This window comes from Mobula hypostoma, chromosome 2 (assembly GCF_963921235.1).
Source record: "Mobula hypostoma chromosome 2, sMobHyp1.1, whole genome shotgun sequence".
Classification (NCBI taxonomy): domain Eukaryota; kingdom Metazoa; phylum Chordata; class Chondrichthyes; order Myliobatiformes; family Myliobatidae; genus Mobula; species Mobula hypostoma.
This window is the reverse complement of record NC_086098.1, coordinates 4,833,578-4,845,913: the sequence shown is the minus strand read 5'-3', so window position 1 is coordinate 4,845,913 and position 12,336 is coordinate 4,833,578. Positions and strand designations below refer to the sequence as shown.

Sequence of the window (12,336 nt, the reverse complement as noted above, 5' to 3'; positions counted from 1 at the left end):
CCAGGTTTGGCAGGAACCTGTTATAGTAATTAACAAATCCTAAAATAGAGCACAACTGTGACACTTTCTTTGGCCTTGGGGGGATAAAACAGTGTTTAAATTTCCTCAGCACACTAGTGTAATAATTGTGTGTCAATGGTGTGAACATAGTAAGTGATGCTTAGTTTAAAGAATTCCCAACTGGTTTCTGAGCCCATAAATCTTCTCATCTTTTTAATGGCATCTTGAGATTTTGGAACCTACCAGCCTTCTCCTTCCCACCCTCCCCCCACCTTCTTTATAGGGCCTCTGCCCCTTCCCTCTACAGTCCTGATGAAGGGTTCCGGCCCGAAACATCAACCGATCTTTTCCATGGATACTGCCCGACCTGCTGAGTTCCTCCAGCGTGTTGTGAGTGTTGCTTTGACCCCAGCATCTGCAGAATATTTTGTATTTGAGATTTTGGAGATGTTCCTTGTCATCCTTACCAGTGACAATGATGTCATCTAGGTGGCGCTATTGCCTGGACAGTCTTGCGTCACCTAGACCATCGTTTTCTGCTCGTGTATGTAGGTGCAGATGCTACTCCAAAAATAAGCCTATTATAGCGATAAACCCCTTTGTGAGTGTTTATGGTGAGACCATAAGATATAGGAGCAGAATTAGATCTTTCAGCCTGTCATGTCTGCTCATGGCTGATCCCAGATCTTACTCAACCCCACGCACCTGCTTTCTCACCATTTCCAGGAAATGATCAGCTTCTGCCTTAAATATACCCACGAACTTGGCCTCCACCACAGTCTCTAGCAGAACATTCCACAGATTCATCACTCTTTGGCCCTATAGATCTGGATACCCTCACCGAAGGAATCAATCTCTGCACATCCACCCTATCTAGTCCTTTCAACATTCGGTAGGTTTCAATGAGATTCCCCCCGCATTCTTCTAAATTCCAGTGAGTACAGGCTCAAAGCTGCCAAACACTCCTCTGTGTTAACCCCTTCATTCCCAGAATCATCCTCGTAAACCTCCTCTGGACTCTCTCCAATAACAATATATCCTTTCTGAGATACGGGGCTGAAAACTGTTGACAATACTCCAAGAGCGGTCCGACTAGTGTCTTATAAAGGCTCAGCATTGTCTCCTTGCTTTTATATTCTATTCCCCTTGAAATAAATGCCAACATTGCATATGCTTTCTTTACCACAGTCTCAACCTGTGACTTAACCTTCTGGGAGTCTTGTACGAGGACTCCTACATCCCTCTGCACCTCTGATGTTTGAACCTTCTCCCATTTAGATAATAGTCCTTTTACCGGAATGTATTATCATACATTTCCCAACAGTGTATTCCATCTGACACTCTTTTGCCCTATCTTCGTATTATCTGCAAACTTGGCCACAAAGCCATCAGTTTCATTGTCTAAATCACTGACGAACAATGTGAAAGTTAGCAGTTCCATTACTGACCCCTGAGCACCACCACTGGTCACCGGAAGTGAAAAACACTTTGAACTCTTCTTCTCGCTCCAGCTGTAGAAAGGCCTCAGCGAAGTCCACTTTGCTGAAGTGTTTTCCTTCAGAAAGGTTTGCAAAGATATCCTGTATCCTGGGAAGAGGCTATTGATCTACTTCCAATACTAGGTTGATGGTGAGCTTAAAGTCACCACAGATCCTGCCAGACCCATCCTTCTGAGCTACCAGGACCACTGGTGCTGCCCATGGGCTCCAGTCAGCCTTAGAAAGAATTCCTTCAGCTCTGCAACCCAGTTCACTGACTACTTTATTACGAATGGTATAAGGAACTGGGCAGGCCTAGTAAAACAATGGGTCTGGTATTTTCACTTATCACTATTTTACCCTTGATATGTTTGTATTTTCCAGTGCTCTCCAGAACACTGCTGTGGCATCATCCTGTACCTTTCTTAATTTCTCTTCCAGTTAACTCTTCTAGAGGGGATGTGGCATGCAAATGATGGATGGATCTCCATTCAAGTTGTAGTAGTCTCAGGCAATCATGGCCTCACAATGCTGGCCCACCTCTCTTTACCACATACAAGCCCAATGTGGCTTGTTGGTTATTGTAACACCATCTCGAGATTTTTTACACCATCTTACGATTTTTGGAGATGTTCCTTCTCATCCTTACCAGTAACAATGATGTCATCCAGTTAACATTGAGTGTCTGGGAAGTCTTGTCCTTCCCGTAGGAATGATCTTTTCTCCATATGAATTCTCAGTTGGATAAGTGCAGGCTTCAGTTCAGTATCTTTGAAATGCTGTACACTGCTGGTGTGAGTGATATTGCTTGTATCCTGTTAGCCTTCACATTACGAATCTCTAGGGTAAGCAGTCCTGCATCACTCTCATCATTATCAGATTTTCGTCTACAGCATGCAGATTTGCCTTGGGCACCCTCGCTTATATAATGTGCGTAAGCCTTTTGCACAGTACTGTATTGTCAATGAGGAATGGAGAGAGAGTTTGTAAATCCGGCAGGAGCAAAGAACATTGTGGGAGGGGTGTGGGGCAGGTGGCAGAGAAGGAGTGTCAGGGGCGGGGTGGTGGTGCTGCTGTACCTTTTCGATCGGAATCAAAATCAGGTTTATTACCATTGACATACGTTATGTATGAAATTTGTTTTGTGGCAGTAGTACAGTCCAAGATGTGACTCTAAATTACAAGCAGAATATATTACTTAATTTATAGTAATGTTATGCTATTTGATAGTAGGTAGAGAAAACTGAATTCTGTTAATTTTAAGCTTCTTGAAATTAGAGAAAGCAGTTAATTCCAGCTCAACATTTCTATTTAGCCTACACTTGAAAGTGGTGAAGCAACAGAGCCCAAAAGCAGCAAGTACTCATCAAAAGGTTTACTGAAGCATTAAAACAGAACCAACCTCTTCAGAGGAAATTTCCTGATCGACTTATTCAGGGCATTTGGTTGACTGATTTCTTTCATTTCCATTCAGTGCATTGAGGAATTTCTATCCGTTTTGGATGGCGCGACAGATGTTTGTGGAATTATGCTGAAAAAGGGCGACAAAAAGAAAGAAAGGTAAAATTCAAAGAAAAATTTTCAAGTTGGAAGATATCATTTCAGAATCATGTGTAGTATCACTGACGTTTGTCGTAAAAAAAAATTCTTTTGTGGCAGCAATACAGTGCAATATATAAAATATGCTATAAATTTATATTTAAAAATTAGTGCAAAAAGAGTTAAAATTTGTGAGGTAGTGCTCATGGGTTCATTGACCATTCATAAATCTGAGGGCAGAAAGGGAGTAGCTGTTCCTGAAACATTGAGTGTGTGTCTCCTCAGTTGGTGGTAATGAGAAGAGGGCATGTGCTGGGTGTTCTTAGTGATGGATGCCGTTTTCTTGAGGTATCGCCTTTTGAAGATACCCTCATTGTTGCCCATGATAGATTTGGCTTAGATAACAATTTTCTGCAGATATTTCTGATCCCGTGCAGTGGTCCCTAAGTGATTTTCAGTGATTTTTCTAGGATAAATCTAAGTGTAGACCCTTTTAAAGAAAACAATAAGTAGCAACATTTTACCTAGAAATTGGACTTATTTGGAACTTTTTTCGATTTGTAAATACTGTCTGGGTGACAGGATGGAGATGGGTCTCTACCAAAGGAAGTCTAAAGTGCTCCTTCCCTCCACTAGCCTGCAGATTACCTCTGGGCAAAGAGGTGCTTAGCTCCTGATCAGGGTCAAGTGAAGCCATGGGAGCAGGTGGTGGATGGTCGTATGAGCAGCTGGTGCTTATCGCAAGTCCTAGTTATGTGACCACTGACACCAGGCAGACAATCTCTGAAGAGTATTGATAATGCTAGGATCACCCATCTTGTAAAAACACTGCCCAGAAGAAGGCAGTGGCAAACCACTTCTGTAGAAAAATTTGCCAAGAACAATCATTTTCAGGAAAGACCATGATCGCCCAAGTCATATGACACAGCAAATAATGAGCGAATTAAATAGTGTCTAAAATGCACTATTTTCCAGTGTTGAAGTGTTTGTTTCCAATTACAGTGAAGTCCCATCCATCGGGAAATTGGACCAGGCACATCCAGGAAAGCTTTCATTTGCCCTTGATGCAACACACACAAAATGCTGGTGGAACACACAGGCCACGCAGCATCTATAGGAAGAAGTACAGTCAACGTTTCGGGCTGAGACCCTTCGTCAGCATTTTCTGTGTGTTGCTTGAATTTCCAGCATCTGCAGACTTCCTCGTATTTCCCCTTGATGTTTCCATCGTATGAGGACATCCTCTATGTGTGGTGTTCCCTTTAAAATTAACAAGAGAAATTAGGTCCAGAGGCCACAACTACCAACATTATAATAGCGCACAGTAGCCCACTCCCATTCCCACTTTTCCATTATCTCATGTACCAGTTGTCAGTCATCTCTGCATTGCATGGTGAGATCGCAAGAAATGTGTGGACCAGCTTGAATGGATGATGTAAGCGACTGCCATCAATTAAAGGTATAAATCATATTTTAATAATCTCAGAGGTGAAAGCTACAGTAAGAATTTCTTATTCTAAGGCTGTTTCTTTATCATTTCCAATGCAGCACGAACACAACACAGCATCCAGGTAAAATGTCTAAAAATCCATTTTCTAGCTAACTTTTTAAAAACGTCCTTGAAGCACACTTGCATTTTGAACTGAGGTTATTTATTTCAGGAAGGTAATTTATTTTCAAGTACGTTTATTATCAAAGAATGTTTAAGTCATACAACCTTAATTTGCTTGCTCACAGGTAGCCACGAAGCAAGAAACCCGAAAGAACCAAATTTAAAGCAAAAAAAAAGAAAAATAGACGACCAGAACTCGATGCACAAGAGAAAGAAAAAAAAACAAATCGTGCAAATAATTGAAGCGAACAACATGATTTGTAATGTTTTTTCTTTCTCTCACACATTGTTGGTCTTTTATTTTTGTTTTTTTATTAGTTTCTTGCTTTGTGGCTATAACGTAGAATATAGAATAATACAGCACAGTTCAGGTCATTTGGCCCACAATATTATGCCAGCCTTTTAACCTTTCTAACCATAGAACCATAGAAACTACAGCACAGAAACAGGCCCTTTGGCCCTTCTTGGCTGTGCCGAACCATTTTCTGCCTAGTCCCACTGACCTGCACACGGACCATATCCCTCCATACACCTCCCATCCATGTATCTGTCAATTTATTCTTAAATGTTAAAAAAGAACCCGCATTTACCACCTCGTCTGGCAGCTCATTCCATACTCCCACCACTCTCTGTGTGAAGAAGCCCCCCCTAATGTTCCCTTTAAACTTTTCCTCCCTCACCCTTAACCCATGTCCTCTGGTTTTTTTCTCCCCTTGCCTCAGTGGAAAAAGCCTGCTTGCATTCACTCTATCTATACCCATCATAATTTTATATACCTCTATCAAATCTCCCCTCATTCTTCTACGCTCCAGGGAATAAAGTCCTAACCTATTCAACCTTCCTCTGTAACTGAGTTTCTCAAGTCCCGGCAACATCCTTGTAAACCTTCTCTGCACTCTTTCAAGCTTATTTATATCCTTCCTGTAATTTGGTGACCAAAACTGAACACAATACTCCAGATTCGGCCTCACCAATGCCTTATACAACCTCATCATAACATTCTAGCTCTTATACTCAATACTTCGATTAATAAAGGCCAATGTACCAAAAGCTCTCTTTACGACCCTATCTACCTGTGACGACACTATTAGGGAATTTTGTATCTGTATTCCCAGATCCCTCTGTTCCACTGCACTCCTCAGTGCCTGACCATTAACCCTGTATGTTCTACGTTGGTTTGTCCTTCCAACGTGCAATACCTCACACTTGTCAGTATTAAACTCCATCTGCCATTTTTCAGCCCATTTTTCCAGCTGGTCCAAGTCCCTCTGCAGGCTCTGAAAACCTTCCTCACTGTCTACTACACCTCCAATCTTTGTATCATCAGCAAACTTGCTGATCCAATTTACCACACTATCATCCAGATCATTGATATAGATGACAAATAACAATGGACCCAGCACTGATCCCTGTGGCACACCACTAGTCACAGGCCTCCACTCAGAGAAGCAATTTTCTACCACCACTCTCTGGCTTCTTCCATCGAGCCAATGTCTAATCCAATTTACCACCTCTCCATGTATACCTAGCGACTGAATTTGCCTAACTAACCTCCCATGCGGGACCTTGTCAAAGGCCTTACTGAAGTCCATGTAGACAATATCCACTGCCTTCCCTTCATCCTCTTTCCTGGTAACCTCCTCGAAAGACTCCAACAGATTGGTCAAACATGACCTACCACACACAAAGCCATGTTGACTCTCCTTAATAAACCCCTGTCTATCCAAATGCTTGTAGATTCTGTCTCTTAGTACTCCCTCCAATAACTTACCTACTACTGACGTTAAACTCACCAGCCTATAATTTCCCGGATTACTTTTCGATCCTTTTTTAAACAACGGAACAACATGAGCCACTCTCCAATCCTCCGGCACTTCACCCGCAGACAGCGACATTTTAAATATTTCTGCCAGGGCCCCCGCAATTTCAACACTAGTCTCCTTCAAGGTCCGAGGGAACACTCTGTCAGGTCCCGGGGATTTATCCACTTTAATTTTCCTCAAAACAGCAAGCACCTCCTCCTTTTCAATCTGTACAGTTTCCATGGTCTCACTACTTGATTCCCTCAATTCCATAGATTTCATGCCAGCTTCCTTAGTAAATACAGATGCAAAAAACCTATTTAAGATCTCCCCCATTTCCTTTGGTTCCGCACAAAGCCGACCACTCTGATCTTCAAGAGAACCAATTTTATCCCTTACAATCCTTTTGCTCTTAATATACATGTAAAAGCTCTTTGGATTATAGAAACATAGAAACATAGAACATAGGTGCAGGAGTAGGCCATTCGGCCCTTCGAGCCTGCACCGCCATTTATTATGATCATGGCTGATCATCCAACTCAGAACCCAGCCTTCCCTCCATACCCCCTGACCCCTGTAGCCACAAGGGCCATATCTAACTTCCTTTTAAACATAGCTAATGAACTGGCCTCAACAGTTTGCTGTGGCAGAGAATTCCACAGATTCACCACTCTCTGTGTGAAGAAGTTTTTCCTAACCTCGGTCCTAAAAGGCTTCCCCTCTATCCTCAAACTGTGACCCCTCGTTCTAGACCTCCCCAACATCGGGAACAATCTTCCTGCATCTAGCCTGTCCAATCCCTTTAGGATCTTATACGTTTCAATCAGATCCCCCCTCAATCTTCTAAATTCCAACGAGTACAAGCCCAGTTCATCCAGTCTTTCTTCATATGAAAGACCTGCCATCCCAGGAATCAATCTGGTGAACCTTCTTTGTACTCCCTCTATGGCAAAGATGTCTTTCCTCAGATTAGGGGACCAAAACTGCACACAATACTCCAGGTGTGGTCTCACCAAGGCCTTGTACAACTGCAGTAGTACCTCCCTGCTCCTGTACTCGAATCCTCTCGCTATAAATGCCAGCATACCGTTCGCCTTTTTCACCGCCTGCTGTACCTGCATGCCCACTTTCAATGACTGGTGTATAATGACACCCAGGTCTCGTTGCTCCTCCCCTTTTCCTAATCGGCCACCATTCAGATAATAATCTGTTTTCCTATTTTTGCCACCAAAGTGGATAACTTCACATTTATCCACATTAAATTGCATCTGCCATGAGTTTGCCCACTCACCCAACCTATCCAAGTCACCCTGCATCCTCTTAGCATCCTCCTCACTGCTAACACTGCCACCCAGCTTCGTGTCATCCGCAAACTTGGAGATGGCAACCTCATGTCTTCTTTTAGCCCTCCTGATTTCTTTCTTAAGTATTTTCTTGCACTTATACTCCTCAAGCACCTGATTTACCCCCCATTTCCTATACATTTCATACAACTCCCTCTTTCTTTATCAGAGTTGCAATATCCCTTGAGAACCAAGGTTCCTTATTCCTATTCAATTTGCCTTTAATCCTCATAGAACATACAAACTCTGCACCCCTCCCTCCTGTACAGCCCTCCATTTTTCTTTCATCTATATACCTTTGTAAGAATCTCTTAAAGGTCCCTAATGTTCCTACCTCTACCACCACGCTTGTAGTTTGTTCCATGCATACATCGATCTGTAAAAAAATTACTACCACTGACATGACCATTATGGCATATTTGTAAATGGCTTGGCATGGACTAGATGGGCCAAAGGGCCTGTTTCTATTGTCATGGCGGAACGACCCAATGCAAGAGCGCAAATACCACGAACACAATAAACCAAGCAATATTTTATCAAACTTTACTCTTTATTCATAGCATGCTATGGGGGAAGTTGCAGACTGATCTCCCAAAGAGCCAGTCTGGGCACTACCCTCCCCGGAATCACAATCCTTCACAATTTATAATCACGCAGGCAGGAAATCTTACATTACGCAAGTTAAGACGGTTTTAGAATAGTTTCGATCCCATGTTAATAGTTTCAATCATATGCTAATACACTATTAGCTGTAAAATCATCATTGGTTAGTTATAATTATTTTCTGCCAAAGCTAGCCTGGATACAACATCAGTTCCTTATATTGACACCTTCCCCGTTCCCTCGAACGTTCTGTCTCCTATGCTATCCTTCCCATATTTAGTTATACCTTGAGATATTCTGGCATTTTCAGAGAACAATATCTAGTACGTCACCTGTTGCTGGGTAGGGTTTCTTTCTGACCTGCCCAGTGACAGTATTGATCATTAGCTAATCATTGTGCTTAGTTTATATCCATATTTACCTATCCCTCTACTCTTATCATTATGCTGTACTTTTCTATGACCCTATGACTCTGCTTTCCCTCAATCACCTTCGCTATTGCTGTCCTGGGGAAAAGATGTTTGCTACCCACTCAAGATACACCCCGTCTCAGCTTATATTCAACAACATCATTATAGAAACATAGAAAACCTGCAGCACAATACAGGCCCTTCGGCCCACAGAGTTGTGCCGAACATGTCCTTACCTTAGAAATTACTAGGGTTACCCATAGCCCTCTACTTTTCTGAGCTCCATGTACCTATCCAAAAGTCTCTTAAAAGACCCTATCGTATCCACCTCCACCACCGTTGCTGGCAGCCCATTCCACACACTCACCACACTCTGAGTAAAAAATTTACCCCTGACATCTCCTCTGTACCTACTCCCCAGCACCTTAAATCTGTGTCCTCTTGTGGCAACCATTTCAGCCCTGGGAAAAAGCCTCTGACTATCCACACAATCAATGCCTCTCATCATCTTATACACCTCTGTCAGGTCACCTATCATCCTCGGTCGCTCCAAGGAGAAAAGGCCAAGTTCACTCAACCTGTTTTCTTAAGGCATGCTCCCCAATCCAGGCAACATCCTTGTAAATCTCCTCTGCACCCTTTCTATGGTTTCCACATCCTTCCTGTAGTGAGGCGACCAGAACTGAGCACAGTACTCCAACTGGAGTCTGACCAGGGTGCTATATAGCTACAACATTACCTCTCGGCTCCTAAACTCAATCCACGATTGATGAAGGCCAATGTACTGTATGCCTTCTTAACCACAGAGTCAACCTGCACAGCAGCTTTGAGTGTCCTATGGACTCGGACCCCAAGATCCCTCTGATCCTCCACACTGCCAAGAGTCTTACCATTAATATTATATTCTGCCATCATATTTGACCTACCAAAATGAATCACCTCACACTTATCTGAGCTGAACTCCATCTGCCACTTCTCAGCCCAGTTTTGCATCCTATCAATGTCCCGTGTCATGTGCCATATGAGGTGGGTGATCATCATCTTTCATCCCCCTTCATGCTGTTCTTCTTTTCTCTATCCATGACGATGATAGTCCTTGGCAAATTTTTCCACAGAAGTGGTTTGCCATTCCCTTCTTCTGGGCAGTGTCTTTACAAAACGAGAGACTCCAGCCATTATCAATACTCTCCCTGGTCTCCCTGGTGTCAGTGGTCACATAACCAGGATTTGTGATCTGCACCAGCTGCTCATACGACCATCCACCACCTGCTCCCATGGCTTACCATGACCCTGATTTGGGGGGTGGGTAAGCAAGTACTACACCTTGCCCCAGGGTGACCTGCAGGCCTGTGGCCAGTGGATGGAAGGAATGCTTTGCACCTCCTCAGTCAACTGTACTCTTTTCCATAGATGCTGCCCAGCCAGCTGAGTTCTTCCAGCTTTTTGTATGAGTAGATTTCCAGCATCTGCAGATTTTCCCTTGTTTAAGATGGCAGATGACAAGTGAGACCAGATGAGAAGGAAGTTGGGGGAGTTGGGATGAAGTAAGAAGCGATAGGTGGAAAAGGTAAAGGGCTGAAGAAGAAACTGTGATAGGAGGGTAAGAGTAGACAACACAAATAAAAATGATTTTAAAAATTGATGCAGGGAATCAACGTTGACGTTGCACAGAAGAAAAGGTGAAGCCTGGGACAGATCACCCACCACCATATTCAATATGATGAGGGAGATACGTTAGGGACGTTTAAGAAACTCGTAGACAGACACACAGATGATAGAACAATGGAGGGCTATGTAGTAGGGAAGGGCTAGATTGATCTCAGAGTAGACTGAAAGATCAGCACAACATTGTGGACCAAAGGGCCAGGACTGTTCTCTAATGTTCCATGTTTTAATACACTGGGAGGCTTGAGGTGTCAAGTGATCTACTTAGAACACAGAACAATGCACAGCACAGGCCTTTATATCCTGCTATAATATCAATCTAATACTTCCCTCCAACAAAGCTCTCTAATTTTCTCTCATCCATGTGCCCATCTAAGAGTCTCTTTACTCCCCGAAAAGTTAATTGTTTATTCTCCTCCATAGATGCTGCCTGACGTGCTGAGTTCCTCCAGCATTTTGTGTGGGTGTTGCTCAAGATCTGCAGACTCTCTTGTGTAGACAGTAGATTCCATTTTCGGGTTGTGCTCTGTAGCTGATAACTCTGTTAGCATCACTCTGAAGCGTGAGTTGACTTTCATCCAGAATGTCCTCTTGTCCTAGGCAGGTCCTGTTCCAGCACCGGCAGGCATTGCTTGAACAAGTCAAAGGGACCGAGGACCCAGCGCTGGTTCTGCATCTGACCTCCGTTCTGTTGTTCCAACTCTCAACGCACCACATGCTTCATGCACCTGGCAGATGTGTACCACAGGTCATCGGTTTCCTCAGCGGCAAGATTCCTGAGGTAACTTCATAACCACTCGACATTTTGAAATTGCAGGTTCCCCTTTGAAATTTACACTCTGTTAGGTACCTCCTGTACTTTCAAAGTCAAAGTACGTTTATGCCAAAGTGCCTCCTGTAGCTAATGAAGTGGCCACAGAGTGTATGTTCATGGCCTGCTTCTGTAGCCCAGCTAATTCAAGGATTATCCTGTTGTGCATTCAGAGATGCTGTTTTGCACATCACTGTTGTAATGCATGATTATCTAGTTCCTGTCAGTTTGAACCAGTCTGACCATTCTTCTCTGACCTCTCTCATTAACAAGGCGTTTTCCCTCACAGACCTGCCTCTTACTGGTGGGCTTTTTTGTTTTTCACAGCTTTCTCTGTAAACTCTAGAGACTGTTGTGCATGACGATCCCAGGAGATCAGCAGTTTCTGAGATACTCAAACCACTCCGTCTGGCGTCAACAATCATCCCGTAGTCAAAGTCACTTAGATCACATTTCTTCCTCATTCTGATGTTTGCTCCGAACAACAGCTGAACCTCTTGACCATGTCTGCATGCTTTTATGCATTGAGTTGCTGCAACATGATTGGCTGATTAGATATTTGCATTAATGAGCAGGTGTACAGGTGTATATAATCAAGTGGCCACTACAAGTATAGAGATAAGGAGGAGATTTTTTTATCCAGAGGGTAGTGAATCTGTGGAATGCTCTGCCACAAGTTCATGGGTATATTTAAAGCAGAAGTTGATAGTTTCCTGGTTGGTCAGGGCATCAAAGGATATGGAATTGAGTGGGATCTGGAATCAGCCATGATGGAATGGTGGAGCAGACTTGATGGGCTGAATGGCCTCATTCTGCTCCTATATCTTATGCTTATATGGAAACAAGAAAATGGCAGAGGAGTAAAATACAATTTTAGTGGAAAATAAGGCAAACTTTCCATTAAAACTGATTAACACCAGTAAGGAATTAAAATAATGCCACATCACAAGAGAATTAATAAGACCATAAGATATAGGAGCAGAAGTAGGCCATTCGGTCCATCGAGTGTGCTCTGCCATCAAATCATGGGCTGATTCAATTCTTCCAGTCATCCCTACTGCCCTGCCTTCTCC

At 43.1% G+C, this 12,336-nt stretch overlaps 1 protein-coding gene across 1 annotated transcript in view; it reads left to right on the top strand.

Moving 5' to 3' along the window:
• The window catches only part of ufl1 (UFM1-specific ligase 1), a 115,343-nt gene that overhangs the window by 98,327 nt on the left and 4,680 nt on the right, over positions 1–12,336 (top strand). Inside the window, exons 17-18 of the mRNA XM_063033090.1 lie at positions 2,953–3,038; positions 11,053–11,233. Coding sequence (XP_062889160.1) covers positions 2,953–3,038; positions 11,053–11,233 — 267 coding nt within the window. The remainder of the gene's footprint in view (positions 1–2,952; positions 3,039–11,052; positions 11,234–12,336) is intronic.